This window comes from Polypterus senegalus, chromosome 7 (assembly GCF_016835505.1).
Source record: "Polypterus senegalus isolate Bchr_013 chromosome 7, ASM1683550v1, whole genome shotgun sequence".
NCBI lineage: Eukaryota > Metazoa > Chordata > Cladistia > Polypteriformes > Polypteridae > Polypterus > Polypterus senegalus.
Genome location: NC_053160.1, coordinates 53,834,235 through 53,859,000, shown reverse-complemented (window position 1 = coordinate 53,859,000; position 24,766 = coordinate 53,834,235). Strand labels below are relative to the sequence as shown.

Sequence of the window (24,766 nt, the reverse complement as noted above, 5' to 3'; positions counted from 1 at the left end):
AGCCTCTTTTAACTTAGTAATACAATGCTTTTTGCATTGAATATTGTTATGCAGTATGCAAATTCAATCTGAAGGATTATGTTAATTTGTGTACAGTATTCTTGAAGTCTTAACCTTGTAGAACCACATCAATGTAATGTTGTTATTGAGCTGTTGAGTAATTAACTCTGTTGCTGAAATTCACAGTTCTGTACTTGTTTAAGTACAGCATAAAGGACAGCATTAATCTTTATATCAACTTGATTTTTCTTTTGAAACTACAGCCTGGGTGGGTAAACAAGAAAGACTGCAAAGTCAGTCTTGGCATTAACATACTGTATTACCAAAAACAATTTGCTTTTACTTATGTGTACTCCAGCTGTAGAAATATGCAAATTCTGGGTTCATGTAAAGCTCTTTACAGACCTATTTACTGCGAAGGATGCCAAAAAGAATGGTTTGTTTTTAAACTTTTTCATTGCTAATTTGTTTCTCAGTGGAACTCCTACCTCAGGGCAATAAAGATATTGTCAGAACACAGTAACACTACTCTTCCTGTATCACACTTTAAAAGAATGACATCTGGAAGCACAGCTTTCATAAACTTGCCAACAAACAGACTTTACAAATACATGACAAGGAGAATGAATTACTTGTGTCGCATTGAAGGATTCAGTTTCAAGTGTAATTTGGAGATTAATTTTAGTGATTCTTCCAACACATTGATTATGTTAGTAATCAATTGAAGTGACTAAAGGATCATTGATTTCAATAAGGCTTTTAATATTTTAGGGTCTGATTTTTGTGGTATTAAGGCAATACATAATCAAAAAGGTTTGAATTCCATGGAATGCTTTAACTGTGTAAAGTTACAGTATTTTTTATCTTTACTTTAAAACATTCTTGTAAACTGTAACCGAATAAATAATAAAATTAGTGTTGATAAAAATCACATTACTTTTTTTCTTTTACTCATTGATGTTTAAATATTATTTGGGTATTCTAAGTGAATTTTAAGTATTTTTACATTGCTAATAGGCATATTCTTAAGTATTTTCTTTTTGACCAGTTATTAGGATGGTGCAGGTCCACATTCAAACCATTGTTGAATTAATTTTCCTGGATATCAACTTGTGTAGACGATAATGATTGTGTGTATGAGAGCAAAATCCTTTATAGTTCTGTAAATTCATCTTTGGCAATAATAGGTAAGTTGCCTACTTGGCATTTGTAGAACTTGACCTGGGAAAAATATCATAAACTGATGTTATTTCTCACTTATTGACCCAGTTTTACTTATGTCGGTAATATTGTTGTCAAAACCCAAGAAGTACGTTTCTTTAGATGCACATTTATTTTGGCAAATTATTTTTTTGATCTGTTGTCTATGGTTTATTAATGAACATTTCATACCTGTTAAATATTTTCTTTGAAAACTGCAGGAATTTAGGAATGCCACTGCTAAATTAATTTGCCAAATGTTAATGAGGTTTTTCCCTATTTACCATTTATAATATGTAATCTACAACACAAAAGAAGAAAGCATTTTAATTCAAAGTGTTTCAACGAAAATGCTGTTTATTGAAAAAATTACGTTTTTAGCATTTGCTTGCAACAAAGTTAAATGGAGTGAAAACTCTGCACATTTCATAATGGCAGTTGCATGAAATTTCCCAGAGGGTGTAAAATAAAAACTACTACAAAACAGGGAGCAGGTTTTTTTTTTTATAATTGTTCCTCTCTTTTAGGCCTTTAACTTTTGGGCTGTCTCCTTCAATATTTAAACTTAAACACATATCTGCATCTGTGTGCTTTTTTATTTTATCCATAGAAATAACAAGTCCAAAATCGTGCCGCATTCCATCTTCTAAAAATAGTCAGGTTATGATTAACAATAAGGAAGATCAGCATGTCCACACTGGATGCAAATAGAGCTTATTTGATATGTAGTGGAAAGTATTCTCTGACGTGAAATTGAAGTCCCTTCAATGTATAGACAAGTCTTGGTTAGGCATGTGAGTTGAGTGCCTTTTTTTTTTTTTAACCTACCAAAACAGAATTTTTGTCAGTGAGATGTTCTGATCTTCTTACAGGTACATTGTGGACTCAACCTGCTTTGCTTACATTGTTAATTTAACATGTTTTGTTTATTTACATGTTAGTTATTCAGTGATTTAGTAGCCACCAAGCTTTTGACCTGTACTGTTAATACATATATTGACAACAGTATAGTTATTCTAGAGTATGCCACTGAGACAGGCATACCACTTTTCCTGAATGAACCAGCACTCATTAGTTGAATCACGTGCCAGCATCTGTATGCCTTATGAATGTCTGATTTGTTCACTTTTATTCACACAAGTCATCAAAAAGGACATAGATGGAATTCCATGTAGTGATGGAATACTCAATAGGAACATTTTTTTAGACAGATTCTTCTGTTGCTGTTTTAAGATGAGAACTTGCAGTATCACTGTGGTGGCAGTCTGTGAGAAGACAGTTTGTAGAATTCCTAATTTATATATGGTAGATTATTTCTGACTGTTCAAGATCATGATATGCAGTTGTTCTCAGGCACAATACTGATCTGCTCTAATTGCGTAGTTCAGATTGTGCTCTGTGATGGACTAGTATGGTATCCTTTGAGACTTGGTTCCTTACTTCTGTCTTTTAGTATTTTCATGTTGCCCTGGAACTCTATACTGTGTAAAGCAAGGGAGAGAGGTACCTGCATATCTACATGAAGATTGTTTTCAGTTTGTAACCTCCTAACATTTCAGTTCAATTGTTGTTTGGTTTAGGGAGAGCTTTTTTGGCAAAACAAATTTGTGGAATCAGTAACCAGTCAGCCTCCAGATATAACTTTAATCTTTTTAATGTGGAAAATGTAATAAAAATAACAAATACCACATGCAACCCTTTATTAATACCGTTCAATACCTAAAAGTGCTTTGTAAAAGGAAGTGCCTTCATAAGGTACAAGCTTAAAGTATCATAAAATCCTGTACAATTGTAGTTTATCATAATGAAAAATTGTTTTGCCCTAATCTCAGTCTGGTTGTAGAGAAATTTCCTTCAACCCCACTTATTTTCAAAATATGATGTCTTCCTCTCTGCCCGAGAACTGGAATGGACAAGAATATAAATTGTCAAAAAAATGCCATTGTACGCTGCAGACTGCAAAAGTGGAACAAAGAAACAATGGTACATTTGGTCAAAATACTGCAGTTTATATATTTATTAACACTGTATAATCACATCACTATCAGTTGTTTGTGTGACTACCGTTCTGTCTTTTTTAAATAAAAATTAGCTTTTTCTACAGAATGTTACAATTGAATATTGAAATTTAGTAAGACTTTAAAATGTGCGTGAATCTATTTTCTGAAATTTCCTGAAAATGGCAAATACTGTTTTTTATTGTGAATTTTCTGATTTACTTGGACTAACTTTACAAAACCAATACTTCAAAATCATATATATTTTTTTTTTTTTTGCAGTTTGATTTGGCCCAGTCATATACTTTGAATTATACAAGTATAGTTTCCATGGAAATGTGTTCAGATTTGTGTTTTATGAGAGAGGAAGCATATGCATGAATTACTGTAGATACTTGCGTATAAGTCGAAAAATTTATGCCTTAAAATTCATTCAAAAAAACAGGTCGACTTATCCGCGGGGCAACACAATTTTCCATAGAATTTGGTTAATGGCACAGTGCACAGTGCTTTTATTTAAAACAGTCAATCAAAATCAGTTTTCAAAGTAAACAGTGCAGTGATTCAAAAGAACTCTTCATTAAATAAATAATCCATAAAGCAAACTTGGAGGTTATAATATCAATAAAATAGAAAAACAATCCTTTAAAAACCCGGCCTAGCACCCAGGCTTCCACACAGTTGCCTGGGAACGCTCGTTCGCTCGCTCGCCCACTCGCAACACCTCTCTCTCCTGCTTTCTCCAGCCCCCCGTCTTTCTTTCTCTTCCTTTTTTTTTTTACTCCATTTTGGCTTCCACACAGCTGGCACATTTTTTCTCTCTCTCTCTCTCAGCCATCTCCGTCTTACTTTCGCTTCCTTGTTTTTTTTTTTTTTTTTTTTTTTCAACTCCTTTTTTCCTTCCTCTCTAACTGACTCGCACTTCTTTTTATATGCAGAGAGGACATAGCAGCTGCAGCACATTAGCCACAGGAACAGTCACGGATGTGGGCAGTCCCTCACCTGTGCACTAGGTGAGAAATGCCCACATCGCAGATCGCCCTGTGGCTCGCTAAGTCGCAAGCGCGGAGATTATTTATTTAAAAACTAAAACAGCCTTTGCTAAGAGAGCTGTGGACCCATAACACCACATAAGCCTTTGTTGGAATTTCAAGCATCGGCAGGCTGGTGTACGCGGTTTATGAACAGATATGGGCTGTGCCTTCGTCAGCGAACAAAAATCGCGCAGAAGCTGTCAAAAGATCTAGAAGAAAAGGTCAGTTCCTTTCATAAATTTATTATCAAGCAAAGACAAAGGCATGACTTTGATCTCCGTAACATTGGTAACGTGGATGAAACGCCAATGATATTTGATATGCCAGGGAATCGAACTGTAGCAGGTTTTGGTGAGAAGACCGTACTTATTAAGACAACGGGCCATGAAAAAACCCAAGTTTTACCCTCGACTTATATGCGGGTCATAACAAATTTTGTCATTTTCGGCTTAAAAATAACACTCGACTTATCTGCGAGATCGACTAATACGCGAGTATCTACGGTAGTTCTTCAGTGAACTGTCATTCTGTCCGTAGCAGTTTCCTTTTGTGCACGCAAAGATGGAACAAATAAAAGCATAACCTTGCTATTTTGTAACTTCAAACCTGGCTCAGAAAATGTTTTGACTAGTATATCTAAGTGAAGAGACAAGCATAGCAGGGTAATAATAATCCTTTTTAATTAAAAGTACTAGCATTGAAATGTTAGTGTGCCAAGGTTACTCTTTAATAATGAAGTAGTATTGCTTCATAATAATGATTAGCAGATACTTTGTTTGTATCCAATAATATTTTAGATTATATCTACTACTGTTTTTGTTCATAGGAAATCTGAGACTTCTGAAGCTGTATAAAGCTGGCACAGATCTTTCCAAAACGGCTACAAATAAGGCATTTGTAACTCTGGTTAAATACCACTAGAGTCTTAACCACTTTCACTAGAGCATCTGCTTGTTTTGCCAATAGCTGTCTGTTTATTTCATTAATACTGCAGGGAGTATGTGAATTTTCATCTAATCATTTTTGAATGGTCCTAAATATTTCTCCAGTTGGCATGTTGATAATTCACGTTATTAGAATAATTGCTTTCTGTGTATGATGTTAATTGTAATGTGTGTATACATCTTTTTTAGACTTACTCTTTAGTTTTTGAGTATACTTGTCAATTGGTTTTAAAAAGATTCTGACATAGAGTACTTTTGTAAAGTTTGATATAGGAATAATGATTAAGAAGCTGAAGAAAAAACTTTTTTTTATAATGTGATAAAGAGATTAATGAAGCCACTCATTGTGGTGCAATGCCTTGTATTATCTGTAGAGGGAGTTGTTTATTTGGTTAAATGAAAGCAGTAAAAAAGATGTTTGCCAATGTACCCAATAATTGTAAAATGTGATACATTTACTTCCAATTTTAGGTGCCTACTTTCCTGCATTTTCATTCCTGTTGTTGACAAAAAGAGGAGGTTAGGTTTACTAATCCCAGATCTCAACAACACTTTTTGTGCAACTAACTATGGAAAACTTTTGATTCTGTGGCAGGGTAAATCATACAACAATTTGACTACTGTACATAACCCAGAGCAGGGGTGTCGCACTCTGATCCTGGAGGGCAACATTGACTGCGTTTTCATTCCTCCTTCTTGATAGTAACCAGTTACCTCTTTTGCATTTAATTATAATAGACTTCTTTAATTGTTTTTTCCCTTAACTGGCACTCAAACAATAAACGATGCAAACCATGCCAAAAGATGAATAGCTAACTCAGGACCTGTAGCAGTCCAGAAGGGCCACCATTGTCATTTAACCTAATCTGTTATTCAGCTGTTAATTAAACCCATTGTTGAATTATGTGGATTGTTTATGTTCACATTATGCCTCACCAGTCATTTACAGAACTGGTTTTCTTTATTCTGAGATCACTGTCGAATCCAGATGATGTGTATACCACAGCAGATTAATATTTCTCAGACCTCCACTTTTTCTCATTAGATTTTTTACTAAGACAAGTATTGTTTGAAAGACACAGGTGAAAGTGGGATCAAAGACAGCCAGCTTTTCTACTTGCTTGCTTTACATGTCATTATTGCTTATCTGCTGGTTAAAGAAGAAATTAAACAATTAAAATGCAAGTTGGTTAAAATTAAAGCAAAGAAAAAAGTGGTTAGAATGAAAACCTGTGGCCACTGCAACCCTCCAAGTACTGACTTTGACACCCCTACATTTTTTTTTTTTTTAATTTTCTAAGTCATTTGCTTTCAAGATTAGATTGTGTGGACTGAGGGGCTTATTCTGGCAGAAGTAAGCATAAGAGAAGGTCAACCTCAGGTAAACTTATGCACACTCGCTCAAGGAAAGGGTCACAACCACTGTTATGGAGGTGCTCATTCTCATCCCAAAAAGATCACAATTCACCTATAGAACTTTTCTAATGAATACCAGAGAACAATCTAATGAAGCCACTATTATCTGCAAATAGAACAGATGGCATTTTTGGGTTCTCACCTGAGTACTCCTTACTCCTCAGATGCATGTTGATAGATAAGACAAACCCTTGAATGATTCTGTAACAATAAATGTCACAGAACAACAGTCCAGGAGCTGCATATTATTGAAACACCACCCACAAAATAAAACAAGGCACAAAGCTTTTTACATATTCATAAAGCACATATAAACTAGATTGCCTGACACTCATTGCCACTTAAATATATGGAAGGTCAGAGAGTTGGTTTTCTGTTTTCTGTCCAGACTTCTCATTGTTCATCCTGAATCTGGAGTTCAGCTGTATTGGAGAGGCTGTTACTATTAGTACTAATAATTATCTGAGCATATGGCCTAAGATCAGATGGTACACCAGTAAAGTTGAACATTAACATTTGGCCAAAGGTAATGTGGTACCAGGTACACAGTGTTCATCCATGCCTAGCACATGAATTCAGTAATAAGTCATTTCTTGGGTTTAGATCAGACAAGCTGTTTATCCCACTCACACCTGTCCAGGTATTTTATCACCTTGTGAGAAATGAAGTCTCCTAGTAGGACTATAGGGTCAATAGATGACACCCTTTTCAGCATCAAATGTAGTGTTCCGAAAATGGCCAAATACTAACGAATAATTGCATAGAGCATACATTCAAACTACAATTAATATTTTAACTACTGCTGTTCAAAGTTGCACAACTCTGTTGTTCAACCAAACAGTCTCCAACTGTATGGGGTCCAGCTGAGGATTGTATTACCTCAACAATTAGTGCTTCTCCTTTACAGCAACTCGTGAATAGGAAAGGAACCACCCTTCATCAAAAAGTTTAGGTCCAGAGCCAATTCTGTGCAGATAGGTGAGCTTGACTATACGGTATCTAGCTGGTATTTTACAGCCTTCTTCATGAGTCTGACTCCTTCCCCACATTAGAAGTTATGTTGCATATTAGAAAAAACATTTTTAATTGCAGAGATCTAGTGTGCCTGAATCAATCCTACTGTTTTCTTTTGCACTGCACCATATCCTCGTCAATCACTTCATGGTTAGTGAGATTTTTTGAATTGGGTTGTAGTAGGCTAGATTGCTTGATGGAAAACTCCACTAACAAGCCTCGCTCCAGAAGTGGGAAAGTAGTATCCAATTTCTGAACAATGTTTAATTTGTTTGAGACTATCATGAGGGCCTTTAATGGATAGTTGTTAGGGTTATCCAAAGCAAACTGGTCTAAAGTAAGGGCCAGACCTTTCAGGAGCACATATCTGCATATTACATAGTTCAAAGAGTCCTTGATGCATACAAACACATGACACCTCCCCACCCCATGCCAAAATCACAGTCCAAGGAGGGGTAATGGGGGTGGAAGCTGTATCATGCTATTTTTAGTCTGAACTAAGACCTTGAATACCTCAGTCTGAGTTTATTATACTCCTGGTATGGTGTAATAAACTATAATACATACATATAACTTCAGGTTTTGAACCCCAAAGCCTTAAACTCTACACTTCACTGTCTACTATCAAAACAGCAAATTTTAGTTTTTTTTGGAACCATTACTTTTGTTTCGAATAATTGTTAGTTCTTTAAAGATTTTTTAATTTGAAATTCCTTTTTGACTTTTTTGCCATAAAGATGTGGCTTATTTTCATTAACTGCTGTAAGTGTTAAACAGCAAGTCCATTTGTCAGTAATGGGATACTGTAATGGAAAGTATGAAAGTAAATGAATGCTTAGACTTGCAACCTTCACCTGTCTTGTGCAGTTTAATAAAAACTATTAGCGAAGGCATCATCCTGTTGGGTGGCTTAATGTCTGAAATACTCTTTTACAGTAGCTTTTTTTGTTACAAAACAATGGATGGAGTGTGGGGGGGTTATTATTAAATGTTAAATGTGGGTGCAAGATTCCTTGCCCTGACATTTTTAAGAGGCTTAGTGCCCTGTCTATACCTCAGATTTTTCCATAGCAATTGGGAGAGACATTTCTCACCCCTGCTGCTATAGACGTGTGTTTTTTTTTTTTTTTTTTTTTTAATTTGGACATGATTCCAGTCTGACCGTGTGTTGCCAGGGTGACTGTTCCCACGGATTGGATGGAAATACATGAGAAGATGCACCTGATTGGTTAATGTTATAGCCTCTGATAAAAATAGATATGAAAGGCATGTATTTGGAACAGTAATGTGTAATGCATGCATGTGGAGCAATCCTTACAGTTTATGCAGTGTTGTTAAATCAGTTGCTTTTTTAGTCATCTTAAGCCAAAGGATCAGATTCAGAGGATAGCAACAAGTGAGCACCTTGGCAATTATGATAACAGTTGATGAAAATATTCTACTGGACTGCAGGGAAAGCATTTACAAGCTTTACCAAACCTTTGACAAAAGATGCATGGACGTGGGTTGGTGTGGGATAGTGCAACAATCAATATTCCAAAGCCATAATGTGAAACCAGGTATTTAAATGTTATGAATAAGAAGTGTTTGTGGATTGAAGAACTGTATCTTTTTGAACTGTTTGAATATATTTGATATATATTTGATGATGGTGGCATTTATACTTGATGCATGTAAAATTATATTATCATCGGGATAGCTCACTATGGTTGAGGATTTCTTGCAAGTTTAATTTTATGTTTAGTTCTGCTTTTATTATCTATTTTACAATTGAATGATCAATGTTTGCAAATATTATGTCTCTGAGACACATCTGCTGTAATTAGCTTTAAAGTTGAGCTGTATACCTCTAGTATTGAAATACACATACAATGCTGCAGTATAAAAAGTGTTAAAGCATGAGAAGCCATTAACCAGAAAGTGGAATTTGTCAATAAAATTTGTTGACCTCTAGTGTAAATAATGCTATTAAACATTACATTTCAAAACATAGCATGGATTACATTAATGTCTGCAGCTTTTTTTTCTCAGTAATTTTACTCTTTCTTTGTTAAGGATAACACATTTAAAAAGGTACGCTGAAACATTAAACAAGACCAAAGGATGTGAATTTTGAAAAAGGTGCAATGAGTTTTAGTCAAAGCAAACAATAGTTTAGAGAGAGCAGTTAGAATTGTGGATTAAAACTACACAGGGATAATGGGATATATACAGTATAGAACTTTTTATTTAGCTATATGGAAACAATGACAATGTATAAATCAATTAATTGAGTTGCTAAGTTAGTAAGATATGATTGGAACATTTTAGTTTCTTAGTGTATTTTGATTATTTATAATTGTGTATTGTATTATATCAATCAGTCAGTCATCCTCTAACCCGCTATATCCTAACACAGGGTCACCGGGGGTCTGCTGGAGCCAATCCCAGCCAACACAGGGCGCAAGACAGTAACAAATCCCCGGGCAGGGTGCCAGCCCACCGCAGTATTGTATTATATACTGTATTTCTCTAAATTTCAGTGTCAATTAATGAAAGAAAAAATGCCCTATTTCTTTCACTATTTGTGAAAATTCATTGAGGACATATTGCTTCTTTGTACTTAACATAGGAAGAGAACATTTTTAAACTATGAGGACACAATCAATATACACTATACTTAACAAGACTTTTTAGCCTTAATAAATTATCATTTTTCTTCATGCTCATTGAAATGATTTAAGCATGAGAAAACAATCATGAAATACAGTATGGACGAACTGTTTTGCTAAAAGTAATATGAATGGGTTAAATACATGTAACCAAGTGACACTTTACCTAAGATATTATTGTAGCTGTGTTTGTACTCCTATTTAGACATTCTTATCTAAAGGTAGTAATTTGTTTCTGGATAGAAATTCATAATTTTTATTTATTTACTTCAGAGCAGTTTACAGGATATGAGAGACCTGCGCAGTTCCTGCCTTTAATTTAACTGTTTCTGAGTCTGAAATAATTCTTAAGTTTAAATTTGGCATATTACAGCTAGTATTACTTTGACTTTTGAATTGTGCTACTTTTCTGCTCAGAAAGTTCAACCACCAGCCTCTCATCAAACTTTCAAACTAGTTGCTTGCTGTATTAGTTTGGAAAACCAGTACCAACCAGCTTAATATCACTGCCTTCTCATTCATTCCAGTAGTTGTTCATGCTATCTGCTGTTGATAATTTGGGGAACATGCAGGAAGCAACTCCCTTGATTCTGCTTAGAGTCACTTTATTGCTGGATGAATTTACTGTATTAGCCTTTGATACTTTTTTATTTATTTAAGTAAATTTATTAAAACGTTAATGTTGTTTGATGAAAAAGAATACACACAGATTAGTAGAGAAGAAAAGCATATTTTTGAAGGGGGGGGTCATAGTAAGTCATTTTTCATTTTTATAACAGCCCATGTTTGGCACGTGCAGAGCAACTAACTGGCAGGTGGACATATACTCCATGGGGTTCCTAGACTCCACCCACTTACAATTGTTTGTAAATTAATTTAAATTATTTCATGTGTCCAAAAATTAATGGTTTCAACAGAGACAAGTAGTTTTAAACAACACTGTTTCTGTATCTTTCCTGCAGCTATGCTTTTCAAGTTGTGAATTTTATTTTAACATAAAATGTTGACCTCAGTTGTGCAATTTTAATAATTTTGGATTAGTCAGACTTTACATAGATACTATTTGCTAATAAACTTAACATTCACTTGTGCACTAAAGTAAATCATGGTGTTTTCTGTGAAACAGCTGTACCTTGACCACAGATGACAGTGTTACATTTACATTTATTTAGCTGCTTCTTTGAAAAATTGAGATAAGGATGTTCAAATTAACTCCGTAATGGATAAAGATGATTGTATGTTTAGTTCTACAGTAAGAATGCAGTTACCACAACATTTAACAGTAGTAGTACAGGGATATTATAGTTTTAAGTATAAGATACTTTAATGGAAAAATATTAAAAAATGACATTGATAATAATAAGGTGAGAGATTTGAATGAAATATATGCATAAGTAAAATAGAAAAATGTCAGATATGGTGATGCAAAACCTGTAATGAATATTGGGGAATGTATATGACGTCATAGTAGTGCAGTGGTTACCCTTTGTGTTTCAAAGCTCCAGGGACCCAGGTTAATTACTATTATAAATGATTTTGTGCAAAATGCATATTATAGTTTGAGCATCTGATAAAAAAGGAGTTAAAAAAATCTAAGCAAATTCTAAATTAACAAAGGAATTCTATATGTGCTTTGCAAGAGTCAGTGGGTACCTTATTGTAGAAAACATCATTATCTTTTGACTGGTGAGCAGAGAAACCCAAAACTTGCAACCTCTAATTTTGAATCCAAAATGCATAGGAAAGCTCGTTGGTCTCATTGACAAACATTGTGAGCCTGCGGTGTTAACTTATGTCTCAGTCTCTTTTTAGAGGGACGTACAGAAACAGTTTGGCCAATTCCTTAACCTTATTCTACTTATACAAACACGGGTAGATTTTCCTAGGCTTCTCTGTGTTCAATCATAAAACCTTAATTTAAACTGCGAGAGTGTACTTCAAAATTATCGAATGGATAGGTGATATATACACTGGAGTTAATGGTGTTCCTTTTTAAGTTTAGCACTCCTTAATTCATGCAATAACATTTCTGAAGAAGTTGTGTAAAATATTTTTGTTGCTTTAACTTTAAAGGATATTGGAATTAAAGTATTATTAACCAAGTTCAAACATTCAATTTCTGCCTTAGAAAGAATGTTGAGCAGAGTTGCTGTGAAGTTAAATAAGGTGGAGGTTTAGGGATTATGCTGTTTTAGAAAACTATTTCTTAATGTGAAAACTTTCATGTTTGTTTTATTTTCACATCATTTACTTTCTTTGTACAGTTTTTCCTCTAGTTGTGAAATAATTGTTAGACTAATTTAGGATCCTCAATCACCATTAGCCTTCAGCCTGAATTACCAACACTTTATTGGACATTCATCATAATTTTTATAATCTTATTCATCTGATAGGGTTGATGAATTCTGTCTTTTTCTAGCCTTATTGGCAAGCATATGCCGGTGATGACAGTTTCTTGTCTGGTTTCATCATGCTGCTGCGAATGTGATATCCTGCAGTTGGTGTCTGTGGTTGTGTGTATGTATTAGTAGTGGCTGCCTCCTTTCTCTCCCCAAACCCCCATGCCTACACCCAATTGTGCATACACAGAATACTTCTTCTAATTTAGGTCTATCACCATAAGGCAGTCCAAAGCATTAAGGGCTAACTCTAGTCATAGTGTATAAAGTGAAGTGAAGCAGACTACTTTATTTTTCCTGCCATTTCTGACAGCCTAGAAACAATTTAAGTAGCATTAAGATATCAAAATGCAAGGTGGAGTTAATTTCAGTTCCATGCGTTGGACTCTTTCCTAGAACCCAGTAACTGGGAATAGGAGTTCTTTGGTTTAGAATTACTCTTGCTATGTGAAAGGCTAAACCTGATGGAGGATTTATGAGCATGCCATTCTTTATTTATGTAGCACTGTACTGGTTTTCTTTTGCCTGTTTCTAGGAATATATCATAATTTAATATGAAGAATCAAAGAAGAGCCCTTTTGGGGGGTGTTTTTATGCATAGCTCATTTTGCTTCATTTCTCAAACATTTGTCTTTTTTATGACAAACTGAGGAAACACATAAAAACAAAATTGGCTAAGATTCATATGATTAATATTCATTTCTTTGGTAAAGACCAGTGGATACATTTTTATAACCAACCGATGAATTTTGGTGCATTGCAAAGACAACACTGTCTGATCTCCTGAAATAATACACTCTTACATAAGCACACAGAAGACGCACAAACATATTCCCCATATTCAGGTTGTCTTGTTCATTCACTTTAGCAGTGAATTACGGGTAAAATTTTCACCTGCTGCCTACTTTTTTTTTTTTCTTCATTGTAAGAGCATGTGAAGATTGTGATCGCCTAATTGTAACATGCATCAGTGAGAATGCAGCATTTGGATGTAACTTTTGTATATTTGGGATAATGCAAGAGCACAGAGCAGCATAGTACAAATGTGACCCACTACAAGGACACTGCCAGTGTTAAGAAATTATTACTGCTGGAAGAAGCTAGTAGGTGCCTTTGTTGCACTCTGTTTAATAACAATGACTTTTTTCCAACTGGAAGTACCTCAGTTTTGAGTTTGATGTACAGGAAATGGAGTAAACTGCTTGTAATACTTTTTCTGGAATGCTTTAATCAAAGTCACTAGTTTCTGATGTGTAACCTGTCGCTCATAGACAGTGGATTGCTCATGTATTCAAGTACTGCATATATGCATAAACTATTCATGAAAATAATTGTGAAGTAAACAGACTTGAAAACTCAACATTATATTACTGAAGTACAGTGTGTTTGGTTCTTTCAGTAGTAAACCATAATAGAAATTATTGTAACTGATATGACTGGCTAGTATTTTACTGTGCAAAATAATATTAGAATAACCACTGTCATTCTGTGTACTTTAGACATATTAAATAAAATACATTTTCATAATTTTGAAAATGGCAGTCAATATGAATAATCCATTTTTAGGTCATATACTGTATGTGTAAATGTGTACACGTATTTACTTTTTAATATTAGTGCAGCACACTTTTGAAATAAGTACACATTGTAATATTTTTGTGCACATCATTTTTTTCCATTAGCATTATGCTATCAGGATGCAGCAGCTCTTATTGTTAACAGCAGCTTTGTTATTAGTTTTCCAAAAGTCTTTCTTTGTCTGTACCAAGTGATCAATAGTAGGGGAAAAAAAAAACAACATTTCACGGTGTGCTTTAAACTGATCATTTTTGAGGAATGTATTTCAAGAAAGCATTCACCCCACAGATTCTTAGCTTAAGTTTTAAAATGATCCAAAATTAATACTTCTGTTTTGACCCCAGGTCATGTTATATTATACTTTGATTCATTTGTTATAGGACATTTGCCTCTAAAGAAAGTTAAAGACATAGTTAAAGCAAAATTTCCAAAGTTCAGACTACCAAGTAAACTGTACAGTAGCTGTTTACACAGACATGAATCAAGAGCCTGTCCTGAGTTTAAAAATTAATCTGTCAAATTGCAGAATATAAATGACTAGCTGTGAAAACTCACTTGAAATGTTCTTTTTCTCTGTCTCTCATCTTTAGTATCCACTCTTCAGGATCTCACAGAACAGTTCTCTCCTCCTGACATAGCCCCACCAGTGCTTGTAAAGTTGATAGAAGCCATAGAAATGAAAGGTAAGATCTAAGCAATTGATTTCTTTATTTTAACAAAATAGTGAATATTGTTCAGAATTTTACAAAGTGTAGACGTTCAAAATTGTGTGCTTCAGAACTCCTGTTACTTCACAAACATTTCTTTGCTGGTCCCAGTTTACATTTGGTCACTCACTGTGGCAGTTAGTGTAAATAAAAATAAATTATTTGCATTGGTGGAGTTTTTTGCAAAACTAAAGATTATTCTGTACATGGTTTACTATTTTGTGTCAAAGTTATGGGTGCTGGGGTTTGGAGATTTGTCTATGGCAGGAAAAAGTATTTTGGAGTATATTGGATTATACATGATTACTTTAATTCCATTTACTGTAGTGCGTAGCATACTGTTTACATTTTTGATCCTTGTGTATTTGCTTGGTTTCGGCCGCAAAATCACATGCAAGAAAGTCCCCCATCCATCTTTTTAATAGAGTCAGTCATCCCAATATAGGTAATCCAATCTAATCTGTCTGATTATGAATGGTACTGCCTAAAACACACATCACGGTTTAATAGAAATTCCTAATGGTTTCACTAGGTACTAATACAATGTATTTGAACAGTGAAATCTTGAATATCTGTCAGGGGTTGGGACCAAGGCTGTGATGGATAACAGAACAGCTACTTTTTAAATCATATACTGTAGATTAGGGAATAGTCATAATTATTTACAAAACAACATATAATATAGTATTAACAAAATTAATTAATTCATACAATATTGTAACAACTAGCGTAATAATAGAAAACAACTTGGAGGCACTGGAGTTTTCTACATTTTACTTAGTCTTCCTTCCATAACAAATGGTGCTCTGCTTTACACTCCATTTTCTTGGTTATGGAGCACACCTCCAAAACAATAAAAGAAATCTTTCCCTACCAATCAGTTTATCTCCTGCCACTCATGTTCCTTTTTTCTCTATACTGCAAACACTCCTGGTTATTGTTTCTTGACTCTCTACTCAAAACCTCCTTCCACCACACCCTCTCCTAACTTCTCCTGTCACTCATCTCCTAACAGACGTGTCCGCTCCTTGCAGAACAGAAGCCGTTCACCCAGTCACATCACTTACAGCATTCATTCCACACTTTCTACCCCCCAGCAGCACTTTACAAGCTGCCTGCACATCACAATATATTAACATAACCTAATATAACAGAATTTAAGAAGAAAATTACAATAGAGAAGAACATTAACATTAACACATACATTATAGTCAGTGGTTTCCATTTTCAACACATTTTTCATTTTTGTTGGCATCATGCTTTGTAACATTCACTGTTGCTCTTCCTGTTCCGTAAATTGAAGCAATGCTTGAAGCACTTTCGCTGTTTTGTAAACATTTAATAAATAAATTTTTTTGTGACAATTCCAACACCACACGCTTACATTTATCAGCCATAACAATGTACGTTAGATTAATTATAATAAAGCAGAAAAGCTGTGAAATGCTTTTAAAACTTAATGTACGTATCTGTCTCTGTGATTTCAAAAAAGCTGTATGATACATGGTGCTGGGGAAGAACTCTACACACTAGCACAAGGGAGAGTTGCTCCAATATGCAACGCTCGCAGCCTACCACACGGCAGTACCAGTACAGTAATTTTTTGTTTGGCCCCTGACTGTTAATTGAGTGACAGTCGAGGTTTTACTGTATGAACTTTTTACACTGAAACTTATTTCTGTAACAACTAACAAATGCATTACTAATTAATGTAGTGATTAGTGTCATTAACACAGATGTACCTCTTATCCATCAAAATGCTTCTTAATGCTCTGCTACTCAAATAGATTCAACTGTATATGTTCACCCTACTTTAACAGATAAAAGTAGAGCTTTGTTGTCTCTCATTCAAATGCTCACTTAAACCACCACTGAGACAATTCTGTTTGCATTGATTTACCAATCTGGATGAACTGCACAGCACTCTGGGTAATCTCGTAAAGCGACAGCCTCATGTATCATACACATTTCATATACAAGACATCGCCTTGAAGACACTGACACAAAATCACATTTCAAATTTTGTTTCACGTGCAAGTTTTGCGTTTTATTTTAGAAGAATTCCTTCTGGCATACTGGATCAACAGGTTTATTGCTCACTACTGTGACTAATATTTTCCAAAGTATTACTGAATTGAATTCTGTTAGTCCATGAGACCATTTTGAAGTATACTAATAGCTTAATGTCTCATGACAATACATGTAATTAAGAGGAATTCTCCAGAAAAGAGAGTACTACTAGAATATCTTTGCAATTTCAAAAATACATATTAAACATTACTATTATTAACTGAAGTTAAACAAACATTTATGTAATGCTGGATTTTTCTTTTATGACACTCAAAAGATATAAGGTAAACCTGTAATGGGACTGAGTAATCAGTGTGTGAGATTATGAATATTGACTTCTTCATCCCTGTTACTGTGTCATTTGCTTCTTTATTCATTCATCCATCTTCTGATGATTGGTTGTTAAAATTACTTTGGTAACAAGCTCTAAGCATTATCTCTAGTAACAAATTCCAGCTGTTCCTAAGGCTCCCAGGTTAGTGTTGTGATATAAGGTGTGCATTTTTTTTTTCTGGATAAATCTTACACACCATAATTGATATTTATCCCAAAGGCCATTTTCACAAGATCACTTCAACTTCCTTCTGTTGTTGCATGAGGCTTTCCATTTAACCGGGCTAAAATTGCTATATGGAATTACTCTCTGGGTTAATCACCTGCAAAACAAAAAGATGAGTTTGAGCAAGGTGCCAGTCATGTGTTCAGTACAAATGAAAGGTCTAAAAGTGGTACTTGGGCTTACCATTCAAAACAATTTAAGACTTGTACTAAAATTGTGATTTTTAAAATAAATTTTATATTGACCAAAATCTCAGAGAGAATGAAAACTAAGTGATAATGTTCCAGCAGGCAAGAATCAAAGCAGAGTTTAAACAATTGCTTTAGTACTCATATTACCTACTGTACGTTTTTGTGAAATTACTATTGTTAAAATTTTGCAGTTACAATTGGAATTGCAATAAGTTAAGACACTCAACATTGTTTCATTGTCTCTTTTAACTACAAACATAAGGAATATGGTGGTATTATGTTTGTCCACTAATCGCTGCCTAGCTAGTATAACTACTCAAATGATGCAGATAATGAATAAAGTAGCTAGCTACTTATTATTTGTGAACTGTGACTCTTCATTCTTTGATCAAAAACTGTCAGTTACCTTACTGATTCCACTCTTTTAGTAATTGCAAATCAATGGCAAGCACACAACATTCCTATAACAGACGAAAATACACTGACTTATGCATGGCATGAAAGGAACTGTAGCTATTCATTACCCATCTTGTGCAATGAGAGTTGTGTTTACATAATTTGAAATAACTTTGTTTTCTTTAAATAATAATAATTGTTTTTTTTCTCTCATTAGGTTTGGATAACCAGACTCTCTACCGAAACTTTGGGTCACACATAGGTCCAGAGTTAAGACAGTGTTTAGAAAGTGGTGGTAAGTTTCAACCTAAATGCATAAGAAAAAAGCTTTAGCAGACAGATGTTTTTAGGGTTTTTTTATCTTCTGTATTGTACTGCAACATCAGCTGTCATGTTGCTATGTTATTAAAACAAGTCACTTGTCACTGAGTGTCGCTGATTATGCAGTAAATGTTATATTAACTACAGTAGATTAAACCCTAGTTCTTCATAGTTCTGTAGAAACAGCTGGTTCATGTGCTTTAAACTTTAGCTTGAATCACTAAAGCATTATTTCAATAATGGGAAGCATTCTAAAGGTGTTTTACAACTACAGAGCTAAAGTATTTGTATATTATAGCTGTCCTTTATAAACTTAGGGTAACATGGTGAATTGGAAGGCGTTCTAGAGCTAATGTTTGGGGAGGAGCGCCTTAGCCACAAAGCTGCATATACTGTTGGGATGGAGAGTGTTAAACTGTACGTAGGGTGTATGTTTTAGCACTGTAATGACCTTAGGAACAACATGTCATTGTGAGAGAATTGAAAGATAATATTTTGTGGTTGTATGTTTTATCCAATTCCATAATGTGTAATATTTAACAGAAAAGTATTTGGTGCATGTTAAAATTAATTACATGTATGTATGCTGTTGAAATATGGTATAGATGTCCCTTTTTTGTTCAAACAGATGCTGCTTCAGTTGATTTTGATCAGTTAGACCTACAGATTTTGTTGGAAGGTCTAAGAAGGTATCTGCAGGATCTGCCAAATCCTGTCATTCCAGCATCTGTTTACAGTGAAATGGTACATGTGGCACAAGGTAAGATTTGCTTTTTTAATAAATAATTACAACAGACAAAATGAACATGCAAGACTATTATTTTTGATACTCTGGAGAGGGTAAACATAACCTGTATTTCTGCCTGAAAAACTATCTAAATGACTGTCCAATTATGAATAATTCCTTCAAGAAACAGTACATTGTTAAAGTAAAGTGCATCCACCTAGCCATTTTCTAAGTTGATTATCCAGTTCAGGATTATTGGAAGGTGATAACTATTTCAGCATCTCTTTGAGAAGTGTAAGAACACTGACCCATGCAAGGTCAAATAAAAGTTGACAGTTAACCATACAGTACATGCATGTCTTTGCAGGACATCCCAAGAACTTGAAGCAAAACATGCAAAGGCAAAGTGGATATATTTACCCCACATAGCCATAGTCCAGGCTGGGATTTCAACACTGTTAACCATTGTGCCATTACACTGTTCATCAAACCAGACTGACTAACACTCCTTTTTAGATTTAAACATTAGAGAAATGGCACTAGTCTTGAAAGAATAAATGGGTTTACAAAAAAAAGTGGAAGCCTCTTTGTTCATACATTAGATCAGTATGTTTCTCCCATTTGTATTGTTCTGGTACATTAAATGTAATTCGAATGCATACTTTTAATCATCTTTATTATAAATGCTTTAATTTAGCAGACTTAGTAGATTCAAGTTTAAGTTAGAGCTATGTCCTTTTTCCACTGGCCGTAAATAGAGTATACTCAATACTCTTTGTATGATCAAGCAGTGAGTTCAGGAAACCAAACATTGCAGTTATCTTGTTTAAAAGAATATTCATTCTCACAAGACTTGTATCTGTGAAGTCTGCCTGCCACATGAACCGGAAACAGGATGCTGTTTTTGTTATATTAGCATTAAAAAAAAAAGGTGCAACAAACAGCTTTATCTTTCTTTACCATCTCAACCATATATTAAGTATACACATGCATTAAGTTCCTCTAGTCTTTACTAATTACTGGTCAGAAATGCTGCTTGTACAGTTTGTTTAATGGTGGACTTTGCTCCAGGATACTTGTAATTATAGGATTAATGCTGATTGTTTTTTTCATTGCTGGACTGAAGTGTTGGTTATTTCTAGGCAGTTTAACAAAGCAGCATCTTTCTTTCTGGCAGAGGTACAAAATGCAGAGGAGTGTGCCCAGCTGCTGAAGAGGATTGTCCGGTCACCCAATGTGCCTCAGCAGTATTGGCTTACGCTTGATTATCTAGTCAAGCATTGTTGTAGAGTGTGCCAGCATTCAAGCAAAAATTTGCTAACTGCAAGACTTCTGGCTGAAGTTTTCAGCCCTTTGCTGTTCAGGCATCAGGCAGCAAGGTACACTTTTATTTTTAATGTTTTTAGTTTTACCCTCTCATCTTCACTTGTAATTGCTTAGTTTGTAAAATAATTGTGTTTTCTTAAAACAGCTGTGATTCAAATCCTGAGCATCACATAAAGATAATAGAAGTTTTAATAACCAGCGAATGGAATGAAAGTCAGGTTGCCCCAGGTAAGAATTTGTTTATTATATTTAAACTCTGTGCAACTCTGGTACATTTTAAAGTTTTGGAGCCTTCTGCATGTTGCTAGATTGCTATGCTTTTTAAATTAAGTAATGTGCTAAAGAATTTGATACATTGTTAGTTTAAAATGAACTATCTTCAAGATGGCAGACTTGTGGGAAGATGGTGATACTGGTTTAAAAAGCATTACTTTAAACTTAGTAATATAGCATGTTACACTGGAAGTTTTGCACTGTCAAGAATCTGCAACATAGTAGGAATTTGTTTATTATTATAAGCATTCAGAATGCTTTTAATGTCAAAATTTGTTTATCAGATGTTTCTGAATAACTGTTGTTATGGTGTAACTTTTAGAAGACGTGGTTGAAAGTCTGAGCCTGTCTGCTTAGTAATTGTTTACCGATATCTAGACAATAAAATTAAAATTAAAAAATAAATTATTTTAGCATCAGACCATATTGGTCTTGGCATATTCAGTAACATATTCACACATTTTTGGTTGCAAGATGACAGATCTCTATAATTGAATTTGTTGCCTGATTACCGTTTCTGTTTTGCTGATATTCTGCTTTCTTTTACTGAATTTAGTCTTGCCAATGATGTGAAAACACTAATCTACAGTTGTGCATTTGTTTGAATTTTTTATCAATTACTTTTTATTAAAGGACTATTTGTAGCATATAATATTTAGTGAAAATAAGTCTCCATTTATACATTACCTACAACTTCATTTTGTTTTACTTTGAAATGGTCATAGTAATTAGGCTATTGAATTACATGACAATAATAATGAGGAAATTTGGTGTTACTAAGATATGAATCTATTCTGATAGTAATCACGATATTAAATGTAACCGTGGAACACCATGGCATAAATTAGAGCCAGGGTGATCTTACTGAGCTTTTTCAAAGTTTTAGTCCCCCTATTTTTCTCACTGTATTGGTCTTTAGTCTAATTGTCAGTTATAAGTCATATCTATTTTCATTACACTGTTTTATTCTTAATTCATAGATATGCAGTAAAATGTATAATTTTGTCTGTAAAACGTATAAAATATTATCAAATCATACATTATCATCTCCTGGGTTTTCATTTATTATACAGATCCTTATGTAACAGAAAGACTGGTGTTGTAACTTTGTAACAGCAGAGGGTGCTCTTTCTTTGAGAAGGATTAAGTTCAGTCCCATTGTGTCATCATGATAGACTTGTTTCATGTTTCTGTCGCAAAGATTTGATGGGTCGCTTTGTTTGAAATGAGAGATTACCTTAACACAATATAATTATTAATCATTACCGAATAACTTGATTGTGTTCTGGTTCTTGATATAATGAAAATAATTGCAGGCATAATGTTTATAAAGGGGCAACATGTCTTTTGATATTAAGGTAATGTTAATTTATTATTTTAGTTTTTTTTTTTTTGGTTAATTGTTTCTGTGCAGTCAATTTAGGCTTTATCCATCTATTCTTATATTTTGAAATTGAAATGAGGCCTCTGGCTTACTCAATGGTTTTCATTTGGCTTTATATGTTGCTTTATAATGACTTTTGTGCCTCTCGTTTGGTTCAGTTTCATACATATACTGGCTTTGGTTTGATGTAGTGTGATTTTTCGGATTGTTTTAGGTATTGTGTAAAATAAAACTTTTTTTTAATCTGAAACAGCTTACTGGTGTGCAGTTTAACATTTGCTTCTAAGGATATTATTTGTATTGTCCAAAAGAGTTTTTTGGCAATATATGACTGACTTTCATGCATATATGCCTTTGTTAGATTTTTTGTTATCTGGATTTTTACCACATTGTTTGAACTGGAGGAGTTTAATTTTTTGTTATTGGTGGTATTGGAAGTAATTTTTAATTTAATTGATAGCTTAAGCATTTAAGAGTTTACAGTTTCAGCTTCTTAAAAAATAAGTAGAGAACCCTTCAATGAAAGAAAAAATTGTGTTTATGTAATCCTATTTTCTGTGCTTCTAGTCTTTTATAAGTTACTTTAAGTTATTCTTGTTTATCAAGTGTAATAAAAGAAACTCTAATGATGAAATGGTATTCCTAAGAAGTTAAATGGTCTTTGGTGTGTTCAGAAGTAGCTTGTGTGTAGTGTATTTGTTGGGATCAGAAAACTGAAATTTTAAGTGAAGAGTTATTGCTGATGACAGCTTAAACTTAAATGAACTGAATCTCCAAGTGCTGGACACACGCGCAGACATGCACGCACACACACTCTTTCTTTACTGCCACCTACCTCTAGCAGCTAAAACCACCAGCTCAGCAAATATTTCCGACAGTGTGAGTTAATCATAAGACACAGATCTCTATCAAGAGTTAAGAGAAGTGGGAGCTGCTCTGAGTACAGCCCATAATGACACCAGGTTCATTCCTGTAATCATTAACTCTACAACGAGTTATAGAATCTTCCTGGCTGCTTCCAAGTTTTATATCATTAACTCAGCCTGCACTTTCCGTACGTTGCTGCACGTAGCACCTGTGGTATTACTGGATTACTGGAGTTTTAATTAGGAGCAGTACAGTTACTATTTAAATACTGCAGAAGCTCTTTTTTGCATTTAACAGTGGTGGAAATTGAAGCCTGAAGTATTCTTTTATTTGGAATTTATTTTTGTTTTTTGTTTTTTTTTTTTGCAATACTTAATGGAAGTTTTGAAGGAAATTTAAGGCACTTTTTGTATTTTTTACAAAATACAGTATTTTGGAAAATGCACAATTTGCAAAGTAAGTAAAAAAATGACATGGTCTAAGAGAACAGAAGTGTTTTATATATTTGTATGTACTTAGTATTAAAGTACTTTTTCCTTTTGGTTTTACTTTGTAGTAAATTAATTGGTATTAAAGTTTCTATATATTGCATAGATTTTGGTTGACCTTTTTTTTTTCCTTTTTCTTAAAGTAGTAGTATGTCCTGAAAGTGCTTGCTAGACCAGTTTATTGCAAGTAAGGGTGTTTTCTCCACACTCTTCAATCACCCTGAGGGTATTTGAAATTCCTGACCTATATCAGCGCTTTTTTCAAGAAGATTAAGATTTATTACTCACACCTTGTTACCTATAGGACCACATCATTTTTTTTTTTAAACCTTTCATATTAATCATCTTATTAGATATTGGTGCTTCATTTTTGTTGGCTTTAGATTTTTTCTTGTCCTGTGTTGTTAACTAACAGAGACCTATTAGGCTCTACATTCAGAATGTATAATTTGTTGGGTCTGTTAGGTTGGTTGTGAGAAGAGTGGAAAAAGAATCAAATGAATTTAGATCAATCACTCTCTCAAAATCGTTGTGCCTTGTCACAGGTTTTATTTCCTTTGCCTAATCTAATTGTGCCAAGACATGATTAGAGACATGCAAAAGCTATATTGTAGGATGCAAGTTTGTATTTTCCAGGTTGCTGACTTTTTAATCCTAATAGAATGAATTATAAAGATATGTCAGTTGGGATTTTTTTGAACATGTCACTTGTGCATTTATGTATATTTCTTGTGCAGTGAGCATGCTGAATTTTACTACTGCATAACAAATCTAAGAGCTTAGAAGGTTTATTATAATGTACTGTGACTGGATTTCCTTAGCGTCATTCTATTATATTTGTAAATGTGATTTGGGTAAAATATTGCAAATTGTAACTGTTTATATATCCTCTATTTTTCATTTAAAATAGATATTTACTGACCAAGGAATTATTATAATTATAACTTAATACTGCCAGTCAGAAGTGTGTGTTTCTTTTTTTGTGTGTGTAATACAATGTGTCATAGCCAATGCTGAAGTATAAGAGCAAGTATATTTTAAAAATTTAAAATATCTTCAGTTTTATAGAATATTTTAGAGGATTTTATTTTAAGTACTCTTATTGTTCTGAAATATGTTAGCTTTGGTACAGCAGTGCTACGAGGCTATTTGTTAGTTAGAGACGTGCTTGTCCATTCAACAGAGGAGAATACACACAGCTGCATTCAAGCCTGTCAGCTCTGG

General features: G+C 34.1%; 1 protein-coding gene across 5 annotated transcripts in view; it reads left to right on the top strand.

Annotated features, from left to right (window-relative positions):
* pik3r1 (phosphoinositide-3-kinase, regulatory subunit 1 (alpha)) overlaps nucleotides 1-24,766 on the top strand; it is a 50,277-nt gene that overhangs the window by 18,872 nt on the left and 6,639 nt on the right. For 3 of the 5 annotated variants that reach the window (XM_039758644.1, XM_039758642.1, XM_039758643.1), the window contains exons 3-7: nucleotides 14,824-14,916; nucleotides 18,374-18,451; nucleotides 19,106-19,237; nucleotides 20,382-20,583; nucleotides 20,676-20,758. In XM_039758644.1, coding sequence (XP_039614578.1) covers nucleotides 14,824-14,916; nucleotides 18,374-18,451; nucleotides 19,106-19,237; nucleotides 20,382-20,583; nucleotides 20,676-20,758 — 588 coding nt within the window. Of the gene's footprint in view, nucleotides 1-8,966; nucleotides 9,165-14,823; nucleotides 14,917-18,373; nucleotides 18,452-19,105; nucleotides 19,238-20,381; nucleotides 20,584-20,675; nucleotides 20,759-23,078; nucleotides 23,511-24,766 lie in introns of those variants that run through there. The other 2 variants (XM_039758645.1, XM_039758647.1) reach the window with 2 other exon arrangements.